We start from the raw sequence: 17,403 nt of genomic DNA, 5'->3' as shown, positions 1-17,403 counted from the left end.
TATACTAGCACAAGCTTATCAACAGCTAATAAAACTATGATTCTAGTGGTGGATATACAGTGACGATTGGCTTACAGCTAATATCTATATGATAAATGAATTAATTTAGTCTGCTCCTTTTGAATGAACGTATTGTAGTATGCAGTGGTATCATTCATTTTTCTTTTAATAAATATCTATATGGCCTTAATTACTGAATGGCTGAATATATAATGTGATATTAAGAACTTGTATGGCCCTAATTATTGAGTGGCAGAATATACAAGGTGATATTAAGAATATCCCTCTATTATAAATATACAGTGATCATATAGTGAATGTCTGTAATAAACATGAATAGAGGTTTGATCTCACACAATAATTTAAACAAACTCTCAGTGAGTAGTACTCATAAGATCAATGAGACAAGATATTAGGTGGTTTGCTGATCTTTATTGAAACATATTTTCATAATAAACAATAAATATTATATAAGGTTTAGGATCTGGTGAGGGTTGGTAGTGTAGCTACCATTTTATTCACACTTTTCTTTATTTTCACTCTTTATGTTTTTAATATTTTGCTACAAGCTTATAAACTGCTAGGAAACCTTCTGCTTTAAATTATCGCAGAGTTTGGAAGACCTATGTGCTATGGTGTGAATGTAGATGGTACCATACTCTTTTCTTCAGGATGGTCTAGACAGTGGGCTAAGATTAAGTGTTTTGAAAGTTCAGGTGTCTGCTTTGTCTATATTGTTTCAGAGGAAGCTTGCCATTATTCCAGAAGTGCAGACGTTTCTGTAGAGATTTAAGTGGCCAGCTACCTTCTGATCCTCCTACTGAACCACGAGACCTTAATCTGGTTTTACATATTCATCCTTTTGATTCGGTGGAGCTGAAATTTCTTACTTGGAAAACAGTTTTTCTCCTTGCTATTTCCTCTTCGTGTGTTTTACCCATTTTCCCACCACATACCTATGAATGTGCCCTTAAAGCCACCGAGTTGTCATGGCTTTGATATAGAGCAGAGTGAGTGGTAAACAATGCACAAATTATTATCAGTGGCCATGAAAAAAAAATATTCAAAATAAGTAGTGAGCATGGTATTAAAAATCATTATTGGATAGAGTGAAAAAGAAAGCTGAAGAAGGAAATAAATACAGTGGGAGGTAATGGGAACAATGGGTTGACTAGATGATACTTTCACCCAAAGCAATATCTTCCCACAAATTTAACATGTCAAGAAGCGCAAGATACTCAGTTTGAGTAAACTTACTATTTGAATATGGGCAAGTCACAATTTTGAATACATTGAATAAGTAACATAAAACAAGATTCATGGATTCATGCACCAATGATCTCAGTCTTAGCAGGCACGATGAACCAGATAACTCGTGTTTTGGATTTGCTAGTGGAGGAAAATAGCTTAGTGGCATATGAATAAGTCATTTTCTTGCAACCCATCTTGTGCTTCAAACGCTCTCCTCAATGCTAAGAGCATTCATGTGAGACTTTGAAGCAATAGTAAAAGCATTTAATTTGTAGGTAATACAAAGATCTAATATTTTAAATCACGATACCTATTATTTGAAAATTTTGCATTTCAGTAGTTGTAACAGAAAAGAAGACTTACATTATCAGGCAGCTTTAGGCCTTTTATGGTTACATACAAAGTAGATGGGTAATGATTTCTGGGATATTTTAGCCACCATTCATAGACACTTGTGCTGGAAGCTACACGAGCTCGAGTTGGAGGGTAATAAAGCTGTAAGCGTAACTTTTTATCGACGTTGAGCACTTCATTGGCACCTACAAGCTGAAAATGAAAAAAATATATATATTCATTTTCTATGTGTTGTGTTTTTTTAAGATATATGTCACCATTTCTCGTGACTTAATTTATATACCTTTCTCAAAGAAGTGAAATTTACAATGTTATCGGATAATACCACACACCAGGATTATACCCTTACTGTTCCATTTTTATTTGTATGGGACAAATCAGATTTTTTATTGAAGAAGCTTTGTGGCACAGTCGAATCAGGCATGGTCTGCATGGATTGGTGAAAATGATCTGTGGTGTGGCCTAGAGTGTCTCAAGTTTTCAAGCTGGAACATTGGAAGGTATCGCCAACATACAAAGATTATATCATTATCAACTATACCAAAAAGTATGTGCACACTACAAGACATCTCAGGCACATTGAAAAAACATTGGATTTACCAGAGTGGAGGTCCAAGAGACTAGTGAGGGGCAAGAGATTACACAAAACGCGTGGTCATGGCCCTTCCCACTACGAGATACTGAAAATTGCATCACAGAGCAAACTGAATTTCAGGGCTACTTCCGGGAATTTGAAGGCATCCTTGAAATTCGGGAGTCTTCCAGACATTCTGGGAGAGTACGCAAGTATGATTTAGATTCAAATTAATATGTAACAGGAAATGCAGATTTAAAATACCTTTAAAAATGCCCAAGCAATTTTCTGGAATCCTTTCTCTTTAATCTGAATATCTGTGTTTGTGATTGTACTGTCCTCGTGTAGCAAATCAAGAATCTGAAAACAGAATTTAAATATGTAAATATAATGGAACTGAACATATGAAATGTAATTCCTTACAAACAAATGAAAAAAAAACAACAAAAACATTTTAGATTTATTCTTCCATCTCTTCTTTAATATTTAGGCTAGTCTGGTTTTATACAAGACTAGCCAACAGGTTGTTAGGTTTAAGTTGTTGTTCAGTACTTTAGTCCAATCACTTAAGAAATGGATCTGTGAAAATACACAGAGGTAGTTATATAGGAGACAAACCAGACCAAAATGAATAGGATTCCAATACATTTTGGTTAGTCTATTACTTTAGATTTCTTATTCTACTCTTACCTAAACCAAAAAGGGCTTCCCTGGACTCAAGGAAATCAATGAAGATGTAAATGTGGGGTGGGCTACAATATGAAAAATTTTAAACAACTAATCCCTTATTTTACACACACACTTCCCCGCTAGAGACAATTCACTTTATTACTAATGAACTCCAGATAGGCAATAAATCAGATACTGATAACAGTTCACGTTAATATTCATTAACATTTTCTTTCTATGGTTTAAGAGATCTTTTCAAACTTTGTACAGAAAATAAATTTATATTTCATAATCATTATTACTTGAATATTCCTCGCTCTTGTCACTGATAAATAATAATAAAACCTGTCTTACTGCAGGTTTACATCTGCAATGGCATCTCTTGTTCCAATGCTAACATTAATAAATTAGTGTAACAGATGGGAGACAGACTGGCAGCCGGTGGCCAGCACTCTAATTCTAGGAGATGCCATGATTTTTGTTACTCCTGATGGAACAAAAAGTAATGTCACAGACTTTCCTGTGATCAATAGAGTAGCCCAGGATTATTTCCAGAGCTGTACGTAGCGTTCACTTTGAGTGATGTATTTAGCAATCTGATGGCCAGAACCTTTAACAGTAGAGTTCAGGGTACCTGAAATGTATCTCACAATAGGAGTATACATCAGACAAAATGTGATTTATTTTATTTGGTTGGGTGTCTTCTTATAATCTGTATATTTGATTATTGCTACTGCTGTCCGTAGAGAGCTTTTTGCCAAGAGACCAAACTTCTCTATCACCAGTAATACCAGCAATAAGACAATAAAATGTTACACTCTGTGAAACAAGCCATCATACATTTACACCTACAGTATAATAATTAGAGATGAGCGCACTCGGATTTCTGAAATCCGAGCCCACCCGAACGTTGCCGATCCAAGCCGGATCCGAGACAGATCCGGGTATTCCCTCCAATTGCAAAACTGAAACAGAGGCTCTGAGTCATAATCCCGCTGTCGGATCTCGCGATACTCGGATCCTATAAATTCCCCGCTAGTCGCCGCCATCTTCACTCGGGCATTGATCAGGGTAGAGGGAGGGTGTGTTAGGTGGTCCTCTGTACCTACTATATCTCGTGCTGTTCAGTGCTGTGCTCTATGTTCTGCTCAGTCCAGTGGTGCTGTGTCCTGTGCTCTGTCCTTCTGAGTTCAGTGGTGCTGCTGGGTCCTGTGCTGTGTCCTGTTCAGTCCAGTGGTGCTGTGTCCTGTGCTCTGTCCTTCTAAGGGCATTGCTATTTTCCCATTATTCCCAAATTATAAACAATTTCAAAAAAAGTTATAAAAAAAATTACAAAAGTAATTATAAAAAAAAATAAAAAATATCCCAAAACAACCCTGCAGTATAAATCCATTGGTACTGCTATATTACAAAGTTCACTCATTCTGCAGTATAAGTCCAGTGGTACTGCAATATTACAAAGTTCACTGATTCAGCAGTATTAGTCCAGTGGTACTGCAATATTACAAAGTTCACTGATTCTGCAGTATAAGTCCAGTGGTACTGCAATATTACAAAGTTCACTGATTCAGCAGTATAAGTCCAGTGGTACTTCAATATTACAAAGTTCACTGATTCAGCAGTATAAGTCCAGTGGTACTGCAATATTACAAAGTTCACTCATTCTGCAGTATAAGTCCATTGGTACTGCAATATTACAAAGTTCACTCATTCTGCAGTATAAGTCCATTGGTACTGCAATATTACAAAGTTCACTGATTCTGCAGTATAAGTCCATTGGTACTGCTATATTACAAAGTTCACTGATTCTGCAGTATAAGTCCAGTGGTACTGCAATATTACAAAGTTCACTCATTCTGCAGTATAAGTCCAGTGGTACTGCAATATTACAAAGTTCACTGATTCTGCAGTATAAGTCAATTGGTACTGCTATATTACAAAGTTCACTGATTCAGCAGTATAAGTCCAGTGGTACTGCAATATTACAAAGTTCACTGATTCAGCAGTATAAGTCCAGTGGTACTGCTATATTACAAAGTTCACTGATTCAGCAGTATAAGTCCAGTGGTACTGCAATATTACAAAGTTCACTGATTCAGCAGTATAAGTCCAGTGGTACTGCTATATTACAAAGTTCACTGATTCAGCAGTATAAGTCCAGTGGTACTGCAATATTACAAAGTTCACTAATTCAGCAGTATAAGTCCAGTGGTACTGCTATGTTACTGGCAGGAAAAAAAGGCAGTTTGGAAACCCCTGTACAAACTGGCTTTATTTTACCTGAGTTGTCCCCCCTCCAGTGTGTACTCGGAAAGAGTTTATAGTGCAGCGGGGAACCTGGTCAGTGAGCGGCGAAGGAGGTTGCTTCCTCAGAACGTTGAAAAAAATTATGTTCATAAAAACAAATTATCAATTCCTCAATCAAGTACAGCACTGCCCTCCAGATAGTACAGAGGGACCTGTGGTTGTGGAGTCCAGCGGGGACGAATTGATAACGTGTGAGGAGGAGGAAGTACACACTGTAGGGGGAGAGGAATCAGAGGTTGAGGATGAGGACGACATCTTGCCTCAGTAGAGCCTGTTTAGTTTGTACAGGGAGAGATGAATAGCTTTTTTGGTGTGGGGGCCCAAACAAACCAATCATTTCAGCCACAGTTGTTTGGTAGGCCCTGCCGCTGAAATGATTGGTTTGTTAAAGTGTGCATGTCCTATTTCAACAACATAAGGGCGGGTGGGAGGGCCCAAGGACAATTCCATCTTGCAACTCTTTTTTTGCCATTATGTGACTATTCAACAGTCGTTTGCCATGAGCACAAAGTAAAACAAAATTAAAACAAATTCAACAAATTAAACCAAAAGAAAAATGCCCTGTCATAATCAAAAACAAGAGGTATTGATGTGCTTGAACTACTGTAGTGTTTATAAGTTATAAACACTACACTTGAAAGCTTGAGCCTTTAAATGAAAAAGTCACTCTTCATTGCACGAATATTTGCAACAGGGACAGTTTTTTTGTTAACAAAGTCAACAAATAACACTTCGACCCTGTCTATCTTTCACATACTTGATGGGATCTCAATGATGAATGCTCTGTACCATGGTCATCTAAAACAAGAGGTATTGACGTGCTATAACTACTGTAGTTTTAGAAATTATAAACACTACACTTGAAAGTTGGAGGAGGTATTGTGGCCCCGGTACCAAATTGGGTATCGGGGCCACTCCACTATGCAGTCCAGATAGAGGCGTATCAGATATTAAACAACGTTGACTGTTGCTGCCAAATCATAAATTAATGAAAATGACCTGTCATCGTCAAAAACAAGAGGTATTGACACGCTTGAACTACACCCTGTATATGCTGCAGAGGATGTAGGAGCAGGCAGCTGTGCAGTGGAATTCAGACCATTTGAAGGCGGGGGTATTGTGGCCCCGGTACCAAATTGTGTACCGGGACCACTGCACTATGCAGTCCAGAAAGCTACCTCGGTGAAACGTTTTGGACTAAAAACAATATTGTGAGGTGTGAGGTGTTCAGAATAGACTGGGAATTAGTGGAAATGATTGTTATTGAATGTTATTGAGGTTAATAATAGCGTAGGAGTAAAAATATACAAAAAAAACTTGATTTTAACACTTTTTATGTTTTTTTCAAAATAAATCCGAATCCAAAAGCTTAAATCCGAACCAAAACCTTTCGTCAGGTGTTTTGCGAAACAAATCCGAACCCAAAACACAAAACACGAGACACCAAAAGTGGCCGGTGCACATCCCTAATAATAATGAAATGCAGTACACTATATTTTTCATTATAAAAAAACAGTACAACTTCCCTTTTATAGTCTCCAAAGTCAAACTGTATTTGTTAACTTGTGGCAAGTACAAGGTTATGCGTATGATAAACATAAATTTATGTTTTGCCCTGTGCAGCCAGATTTGTTTACCTACGGTATGTAATTTTTCTGCACTACTTGCTAACCGTAACACAATAATGCTAGGTCATGCCACTAATGTTGACATACACACATAGGGGGGTCTAGAATAGGATATTGTATTTTGAGAAGATCATTAAATCTTCAATTGAATACTGGCAAGCAGGGATTTCAGGAGTATTGTGAAAAAGAGAAAGACAATGGGCATCTAGTGAGTGGCATGCTGAAGCCTAGCAGCAACATTATTGAAGGTAGATAATGTCCTACTCCATTGTTAGCCTTATATTTATCTATTATGTTCATTTGACTCATACAATGAGAAAAGAAGGGTCAAAGTGCCTTTAACAATAGTGTTATTCTGCATTCACTGATCAGCCATGTCCTCACTTGTAAAACCAAGATTTTTTCAGAAATCTGTTTTAATAAACAGGAACAATGTAACTTGCATAGTATTAAAAAGACATCTGGGTATATATTTCCTAAACTACGAGTTTGAAAAAGTGGAGATGTTGCCTATAGCAACCAATCATATTCTAGCTATCATTTTGTAGAATGTACTAAATAAATGATAACTAGAATCTGATTGGTTGTTATAGGCAACATCTCCACTTTTTCAAACCCACAGTTTAGTAAATCTACTCCCTTTAGTGTTTAGTAAGTCACGCCTCAGAATTAACTAGATAACTAATGTATTGAACAGCAACAAATCCACAAAAACAAAAATACCTCAAAGAATAGGATAACATTAGGGCTGTCTTCATTTATGTTCAAAAAGTATGTGAACCGCTCATTAATTATGATTTGCTCTTCCCACTCAGGAACCGAAGATTTAAGCTGCTTGAAGTCATATGGTTGTGTAAACTTAGGGAGAACATGCTCATTTCTTTCTTGCTCATGAAATGACGAAGCAGCATCAGTACTACAAATAAAGCATATAATTTCAGTAAGAGCACAACAACAGTTCAACTCAAACATTTCTGCTGCCTAAACACTTAGGGTTTCTAAATACAAGAGTTTACAAAAAGAAATGGGGACCACTGTAAAAAGATTTGGAGGTAAATGTATCAAGCTCCGAAATTCTGTGGGTTTGACAAGTGATTCTAGTTATCATTTATTAGGTACATTCTGCAAAATCATATCTGGAATCTGATTGCTTGCTGTAGGCAACATCTCCACTTCTCAAACCTGCTGGAAACTCGCAGCTTGATACATTTAACCCGTGGTCTCATTTTCCAAATCACTATCTACTTATTAAGAACCTCACTGAGCCTAATATTTATACTGAAATTAACTGCTAAACTAGCAATGTGTTTTTAACTTTTTACAATTTAGTACTTATTGTTATTGTTAAAAATAGCCACAGAGCCTAGCTACTATATTTGAAATTAATTTCTCCCCAATTTTTCTCCATCTTTCCCCCTTGGCCAAGAATTGGATTAACTTCGAGGTCTCCTGGCTGGGCCGCAAAGCAGCCTTTAAAATGATGTTGTTACCCAAACTTATGTATATTTTTCGCACTATACCATATATTGTACCTAAATGATTGATGGCTCGCTTCCATACACTAATGATGACATACATGTGGAGACAGAAACGCCCCCTTCTCACCCACAAACGTATGGCTCTATCTAAGCAGCGTGGAGGTCTGATGCTTCCCAACTTAACTCACTACCAAGAGCCACCTGCGCAATTGGGCACTTCCCCAAGCCTCTAAGCCATGGGTAGACATTGAAAGGGCCCTGTGCCCTAGCTATCCTCTATCGGACATTCTCTGGACTCCCAGGCCCGCCCGCCCCTTAGCTGTCTATAGACTACTATCCAACTCAGACGCCATGCAGATATGGGACAAGTTTATTGGGTTACATATAGATTTTGCACTTCCATTCCACAATCTCTCCCTTCAAGCAGTATGCAAACTCATTCCAGATTTAAATTTCACCGCCTGGAAAGACAGGGGCATTGCCTTCCTATCAGATTTGTTTGACCCACAGCCTCTTTCCTCCCTTCTCTCTGCTCCAAGATAGTTATAGCTTACCCTAATCTGAGACATATAAGTACTTGCAAGTTAGGCACTGGGTGATGACTGTCTCTAAGACCCCTTACACTCTCTCCTCGCTCCCATCACCTGTTTTAGACTGACAAAGGGTGCCAATGTAGGCGGAATAAGGTTTTGGCATTAATATCTCCTCTCCTTGATCCCTTCCACTAAAGCCCCAGTACAACTTCGGTGGAAAGCAAATGTGAGCTTATGCTTCACCCCGCAACAATGGGAAAAAATCTATATAACTTCCCATTGCATGTCAAAACACATCAATCACACAGAGATGCAGGTCAAACTCCTCAATCGGCTATACCTTACCCCAGACCGGCTACACAAGATCTGGCCAAACCAATCCAAATTCTGCTGGCGCCACTGTGTTCAGGTAGCTGATGTCTTTCACATCTTCTGGACATCCCCAGTGCTTCAGCCACTCTGGGGCGAGGTATTTGCCCTGATCTCCACTGTTTTAAAAACCACCGTTGCTCCAGACCCCGCCTTAGCTCTTGTGTACCCAACTTCCATTCCTAAACAAGACCGATATCTTTTGGGGCACATATTTATAGCTGCTAGAGCGACAATAGCCCAAAACTGGAAGTCCCCCGCCTCCCCTACTATTATCCGAATAATTTCCAAGATTCAGTACAGCTTTGAGATGGAAACAATAGACATGCCCTATTCCACATCTGCATCATTTCCCATTAAGAGATGGTTTAGGTGGCATGAATATGTCACAGACATAACCTGGGGTACCCCGAGACACCCCGGACTCCCCACCATTCCACTCTCCAGTGGCCCTCATAGAATTCCCCAAGCCCAACGAACAGACTACACCCTCTGGCACCACTGGCATGCTGAGAGTATTTTCAGACTCTCAAAAAGAAGGTTAATGTGTTTTGATGTATACATGCACTCTTTTGTATGTATATTGCTGATTTTATGAGCCTTGTTTCAACTAAGTGACTCCTCCCCTCCTGTGTGGGGGTCCCCCTTGTGTTCCTCCTTGTGTGAGTTCCCCTCTTTTCTTTTTTCTGTACCACAAATATTTTTGAAAAGTTTCGATAAAAATATTAATGATAAAAAAATAGCATCAGAGGCAATACATTTAAAAGTAATAAGGGTTATTTATTCAAGTGTAAAACAGCATAATCTACACGTAAATTTGCATAACGTAACCTGTTTTTACAGGGAAGCATTTATTGGCCACAAATATTGTAATGGTAGGAGCTGGGTGGTATCTTAGATAAAAGTTGCCTTTTAATTTCTTATCATTTTAGAATTACCCCTTATTATTAATTACCCCAATAATAAGGGGTAATTCTAAAATAATATGAAATCAAAAGGCAGCTATATCTAAGATACCTCAAAAATATATCAATAAGGACCCTTATGATCATACAAACTGTGGCATGTGAGCTTTAACTCACTATTTTGTATAAGCACACTACACAGAGCACAATATAGGTTTTAATATTTGCTATCTACTTATTTTTATGGATTCTAATTGATGAATAAAAAAGTAATTAAGTAGCAATTACAGGCTATCAGTCACCATCTGAAGGAACGCTGTTCTTTCTAACTTTCATGACATATTTAACAATTTCCATTTGCACCTTTCCATAAGAATTACAGAAGAACAAAACTAATATTGATTTTGAAAGAGAAAAGAAAATTGGAAAGTGAACAACCTGGATTATATCCCTCTAGTGCAATAGTTTAGGAACCCCTTTGTTTTTTTTTGGCTCTTTTCATCTGTTAGACACGCCCCAATGAGGGATTAGCTACGCCCCCCCATTGCTTAAACACCCCGCCGCAAAGCGTTGGCACAAATTTATCTATGATAATCGATTAGGGGGTTGGTGAGGGTGCTTTCAAGAAGTTGCTGTACTTTCAGAACATTACCAGATGAATTTCACCCAAACAAAACTTCAAACACACAAAAAGTGCCACTTGTAATAAAGACAGTGCTGACACCCCTCACTCTCTTGATTAATTTAAGACATAAATGAGGGTAAATTGAGAAGTATTTTAAGATATATAAAAAAGAAACAAAAATAATGGTGAAGGGTAATAATATATGAATCCTCATCATTTATTTACATAGCGCCAGAAGATTCTGTAGCGCTTTATAATTGGGAACAAACAGTAATAAAACAACACTGGGTAATACATACGTACATACGTAGAGGTAAGAAGGCCCTGCTCGCAAGCTTACAATCTATGGGACAATGGTTTGATACACAAGGGTAAGTGCTACATCATCTTGAATATTTGTCCAGCTACAATGCAAAGGTTACAAAGAATTTAGTGGGCTGTATGCTCAGTCACACAACTATGTTAATCAGAGGGATGTTGTCTTATGTTAGCTGTATAGAGGGTTGTAATAGGGTAACCTAGGGAGATTAAGAGGGTGGTAGAGGAATATTATAAGCTTGTCTGAAGAGGTGGGTTTTCAGAGAACGCTTGAAGGTTTGAAGACTAGAGGAAAGTCTTTATGTACGAGGGAGGGAATTCCACAAAGTTTGTGCAGCCCAAAAAAAGTCCTGTAACCGAGAATGAGAGGAAGTTATGAAAGTGGAAGAAAGACGCAGATCTTGTGCAGAACAAGACCTGAGATGTTATACTCCGAATTGAACCGATCTTTTCGGCAGGCAGGAACACCTTTTGCTGGCTGGTGTCCATGATGAGCCCTAGGAAAACCATGCGTTGACACGGAACCACCTGGGATTTCTTTAAGTTTATCAGCCATCCATGGCCCTCGAGAACAGCCAAGGTGAGGGATAAGTTCGTCTGACGTAAGCAAATCTCTGAGGAGGATTTGATGAGCAGATCGTCTAAATAAGGCACGACCTGAACTCCCTTTAGGTAAAGACACGCTGCCATCACTGACATGATCTTCGTGAAAACCCTCGGTGCTGTGGAGAGGCCGAAGGGAAGAGCCTGAAACTGATAGTGGGAGGACCCCACTGTGAATCTTAGGAGACACCGATGGTCGCTCCAAATGGGAACGTGGAGGTATGCGTCTTTTATGCCTATGGAAGCCATAAACTGATCCTTCTCTAAGCCGTTTATTACCGACCTCAGGGATTCCATCCGAAATCTGTCCACCAGTAAGTGCACATTGAGGTTTTTTAGGTTTAAGATGGGTCGAAAGGACCCGTCCGGCTTCTTGACCTGGAACAGATTTGAATAAAACCCCTGTCCCTTCTGGTCGTCTGGGACCCTGCAGATGACTCTTTGCGAAAGAAGAGAGGAGACACAGGCCTGTATTGCCTGTCTTCTTGTTGGATCTAGGGGTAGCGGGGTTATGAAGAAACGATGTGGTACCAGACCCAGCAGGTCTATCATGTACCCCCTTGATATAATGCCCCGAATCCAAGGGTCTTGGGAGGACGCTGCCCACTGTTCCTGGAACAAAGACAGACGTCCCCCCACTGGCGCCACCTTCGGCAGAATAGAGTGGTCATCAGGACGCAGGCTTCTCCTGGGTCTTGGAGGCCTGGCACCTAGCTGCAAAAGAGGATATTCCCCTGACAGAGGAGCCTCAAGCATTTGGTTGTCTACCTCTAAATGACTGTCCTCTAGGCAAGGAGGTCCCCCGAAAGGGCTGACAAAAGGAGCTGACCAGAGGGTTCCGGCCCCTACTAGAGAATACCGGCAAGGAAGTGCTTTTGCCCCCTGTTGCCTGTGAGATCATAGTATCCAATTCCGGGCCTAACAAACCTGCTGCTGAATGGTTTCAATGGACTTTTTTTGATTCCGAATCTCCTTCCCAGGATTTCAGCCATAACGTTCTTCTAGCTGAAATAGATGCAGCCTAAATAGAGGAGGACACAGACGCTGAGTTCTGGGCCGCCTCATAAAGGTACCCCGATGCCTCTTTCAAATGTAAAGCCAGGGGAAGTAAATCAGAGTCCTGTAAGGCCTCTGCCAGTTGGTCTGCCCATGTTTTCATGGCTTTAGCAACCCAAGCTGAAGCAAATGTGGGCCTAAAGGAAGAACCCGCTGCCACAAATATAGATTTCAGCTGTGATTCCACTCTGCGATCAGTGGCATCTTGCAGCGTTGCTGAACCTGGGACTGGTAGTAAAGTGTGTCTGGCCAAACGGGCTACTGTAATATCTACCTTAGGAATACTCTCCCAGCGAGCCACGTCTTCCTCCTGCAATGGATACAGGGAAGAGAATCTCCTGGAAACAGAGAACCTTTTATCAGGCTGTTTCCAGGCTCCCTCTGCAATATCTCCGAGTTCTACAGAAGGGGGAAAACAGATAGCCTTCCTCTTGACCTTCTTAAACAGACTTCTGTCTCTAGGAGTAGGATCCTCCGGTTCTGGGAGGTCCAACGCCTGTCTCACCGCTAAAAGCAAATCATTTATAAATTGGTTTTTAGTGTTTTCTTCCTGTTCCAAAGGTTGAACCTGGTCAGGATCAGAATTTATTTCCCCCTCCTCCTCTGAAAACCCCTCAGAGTCTGAAAGGACCATAAGGGGATTAGCAGATCTAGTCCGCTTCCTTTTAGCAGGCGGGGTGTTTGGGGATTAAAGTAACTGGTTTAATTTGTCCGAACCCTTTATAAATGCTGCGGACCATGCCGGTTCTGTGGGAACAGGGGCCTGGTCCGTAAGCAATGAGGAAGGTACTGGTATAGACGTTCCAATAGAACCTGTGGTAGCAGGGAGGTCCAATGAACTAGCATTATTAGCCGCCGAGGCTGCCACACTAGATAGCAACTGAGTAGATTGTGATATCATCTGTGCTAAAGAGGAAACCGACTGTTTCAGGGAGGCCACCCAGGCCGGTTCCTCTGTCAGTGGGGCTTGAATATGCTGGGTTTGCGCAGGGGGAACCCCTGCTTCGCAGACAGAGCAGAGCGCCAACGGGTCTTTCTGCCCACATGGTAATTTTACATTACATCTTGAACATGTAAAATACTTTGCCATAGGGCCCTTTCCTTTATCTGTCATTTTATATAAAGGAAGGCACACCAAACACACTGCCTTAAATAGTTATTTTAGCTGAGAGAGACAGAGAGCAGCTGAGAGAACAGTGAAAAAAAAAACCAAGTAATCAACTAATCTAACATAAAAGTTGTACTTGTAATTTGTTAAACCAGAAAATAATATATTGGCAAGTAGGAGAACCCCTACTATATAACCCCTACTAGCCCACTTTGCAATCAGCAATTACAATAATATGAGAGTAAATAAATCAGATACTTAGCCCACAGGGCAAACAGGGGAGAAGTCCAACAGCAGTGTCCTGGTGCTTGCTCCCTCTGAACTGTGTCCTTTCCCGGGCTTCTCTTTGGCGCCAGAAGGCTGGGCTAATCCAATATTTCTTGGAGAGTAGGGGAGCTCTATGTTCTAGCTCCCCGCCCCCTCCTCTGATAATGCTGTCTCTCTGAATTTTTTTTAGAAGCCACCTTTGGAAAAAATGGGTGGTGTACGGCAGAGTAGTGGAGACCTCAATTGAGGTCTCCGCAGCAGATTTGCACCCTGAAGCCGCCTCCTATGTATGAGGGGGGAACTTGGTATGGCCCCCTTCTACTGTCTCTTTTCCTCTCCTCTGCGGAATCCAAGATGGCCGCCGCCATTTAGATTCTTCCGATAACCGGCACTCCATGCCCGCAGTGGCAGCGCCGGTTATCGGGGAGGTTCCAAGAGTGACAGCGGTCCGGAGAGACCGCCTGTCACTCTGTTTTCAGGCACCCTATTTACTCTGCAAGTGAGAGCCTCTGGCTCTCATCTTACAGAGCTGTGCCTGCGCACTGCTGTTCTGGGAGTGTGTATAGTAGAACACACTCCCAGGTCTGCCACCAAAAGAAGAGCTTCCTATTATAAAAGGAATCTAATAAAATAAAATTAGTGAAAATAAAATTAAAAAAACACTAGCAGTACTAAAACACAGCCCAACTCCATGGGCACATAAAAAAAACTGAATAGGAAGGGGCAGGGGGATTGTAGAGGGGAGGGGTCTGTCAGCAGTGCTAAACTTAACTAGCTAGGTGCCAACTCCCGTGCTCCCCTCCACAACCCATGGTAAGCAGTGTCCCCCAGACTGGATGAAAGAGAAATGTACATAATCTGGAATTTTTTTGTTAGATGTATGCACCATGATGTAAATATAGAGTTAATGTGGGGAACAAAGAATAGTTGCGAATCCAGAATTACACCGAGGCAGCGATCTTGTGGGGTGGGATTTATGGTCATGTTGTCAACAGATATAGAAATGTCAGGCAGTAAGCTTCTATTGTCGGGTGTGAATATTATTAATCTGGTTTCTGAAAGATTGAATTTGAGTTGGCGAGAGGACATCCAAGATGAAATGGCAGATAGACATTCAGTAACTCAAGACAACACAGGTGGTGAGAGATCAGGAGAGGATAGATACATTTGTGTATAATTGCATAGAGATGATACTGAAATCCAAAGGAACTTATTAGTTCTCCACGAGAAGTGGCGTAGATAGAGAATAGCAGAGGACATAAGACTGAGCCTTGTGGTACTCCAACTGAAAAAGGAAGCGGACTGGAGGTTGTTCCAGAAACATTAACACTGAAAGAGCAATTAGATAGGTAGGATGAGAACCAGGATAGGACAGTGTCTTGAAGACCTAGGGATTCTAGCGTCTGTATGAGAAGAGAGTGGTCAACAGTGTTGAATTCATTAGAGAGATCCAGGAGAATTAGAAGAGAGTAATCACTTTTAGTTTTATCTGTGATCAGATCACTGACAACCTTTGTCAGCGCAGTCTTTTTTTTTATTTATTTTTTAGAATAGGAGTAATCACTGCGTACTTGAATAGTGATGGAAAGATACCAGTAGAGAGAGATAGATCACAGATTTTAGTTAGAATTGGAATGAGTACATGAGACAGGGACCTACCAATTTGTGAGGGCATGGGATCAAGAGGACAGGGGGTTCAGTAAGAAGATGAGAAGAGAGTAGAAACTTCCTCTTTATTTGAATGGATTGGATCAAAAGTGGTAACAGGATGGGCTCTTAAGTGGTGCTTTCACGCACTGTATCGGGGACAATTCAAGTTTGACCTGCAATGCCACACAATTATTTGGGGTGCAATTTCAAAAACTAGAATGCTGGTGTGCACCTATCAATGCACTGGGTGGACATATAAGTAATTTTCACAATTAGGATAGGTCTGAGTTGCCACATGTATTGCCTTTTGCTAAATTACATTTAATGAAATGCTATACAGTATTTAAAATTGACTGCTGAAATATGAAAAACATAATAATTAAATTAGCATCACCTGCACTCTTTCTTGACGTACTCTCCTGTTTGCTGATCCATGATGTGAATCTTAACCATGGGTCGTGATGTCATGATGTCAGTCTTCAGCTTATCAGCGCGATGGATGTAAACTCCCAACATCAGGTTGTCATCATACACATGTCTAGGGCTGCTTCTATTTCCACCATCCTCTACTGCATCAGTTTTTGTTACATCATCTATTAATACAAACAAGTTTTTTTGTTGCTGGCAAAGATTGAGCAGTGTATAGGACAGACATTAAATGAATACGTTTTAGCGGAAAACTAAACAGGAGAAAAGTGTTTTGACATATTGTCCAGCATTTCCTGTTTACTAAGAAAATGATTCAGAAGTTGGTTAATGTGGGCTGCCATTTTTCTGTAAAACTCTTTTCCACGTCCATTACTGCTATTGCCTTATGGATATGATTTCAAAATCATACTTTATAAAACAAACAAAACAAAACACACAATTAGTGTAAAGCATTACCATTATTTTCTTATTTTGGCTCTCAGTATATACAGCACATTACAGTCATCAAAACCACGTGTGAGGTCAAAGTGGCCACAGATCTATCTAGTTGGCACTTGGGCTAAACATCTAAATTGCATAGTGTGTGACAACCATAGAGATTTGTTTTTACTGCAACAAATAAATGAATATACATTATGACTTTTTGTTGCTTCCTGTCCTGTTTATGTATAAAAATAAAAGGGTGCAGGCCTGTAGATGGTGTTCCAACAATGACGAGCAAAGAAAACAGCTGCTACAACCATAAAAGATGATCTACTTACCCACAATAACGATAGGCAGAAACAACATAATGTTGCAGCGCTATAATGATTGAAATCAAATTGAGATGTTTAAACCTATTGGTGAAATGCTAAGACCAGAAATGGTAAATTGGATAAACTCACTTAGTATTAATAAAAACATAATTTATTTTATTGAATATAAATAAATGAATCCATACACAATACACCTCATGGATTATCATATGTTAAATGCTCACCAAAAACACTGCACATATAATGGGAAGTTTGTAATTAGCTACAAATGGCTATAACAAAGTATATCAAACAATTAGATTGGTAAACAAAAGATAAACAATCAATGGGTTAATAATAAACTGTGAACACTAATTAGGAACAGTAACATACTATAAGGCTATAAAATGGATTGATGAGTCTAATATACAATTCATTGGGACTATGGATCAGAATCCGTTCTTATTAGGAACGATACAGTCCAATGTCACAGTATAAATATCACAGATAAATTGCAGACAGTAATATAGTAATCATCTCTGAAA

The 17,403-nt window shown here is 39.9% G+C and overlaps 1 protein-coding gene across 3 annotated transcripts in view; it reads right to left on the bottom strand.

Moving 5' to 3' along the window:
- AHI1 (Abelson helper integration site 1) overlaps positions 1-17,403 on the bottom strand; it is a 209,725-nt gene that overhangs the window by 178,270 nt on the left and 14,052 nt on the right. For all 3 annotated transcript variants that reach the window (XM_075203181.1, XM_075203183.1, XM_075203182.1), the window contains 4 exons: positions 16,090-16,288; positions 7,507-7,699; positions 2,444-2,539; positions 1,615-1,797 (listed from right to left, as the gene is read on the bottom strand). In XM_075203181.1, the coding sequence (XP_075059282.1) occupies positions 1,615-1,797; positions 2,444-2,539; positions 7,507-7,699; positions 16,090-16,288 (671 nt within the window). The remainder of the gene's footprint in view (positions 1-1,614; positions 1,798-2,443; positions 2,540-7,506; positions 7,700-16,089; positions 16,289-17,403) is intronic.

Source organism: Mixophyes fleayi, chromosome 3, assembly GCF_038048845.1.
Source record: "Mixophyes fleayi isolate aMixFle1 chromosome 3, aMixFle1.hap1, whole genome shotgun sequence".
In the NCBI taxonomy this organism is placed as follows: Eukaryota; Metazoa; Chordata; class Amphibia; order Anura; family Limnodynastidae; genus Mixophyes; species Mixophyes fleayi.
Note: the sequence above shows the minus strand (reverse complement) of the source record. Positions and strands in the feature narration are given on the sequence as shown.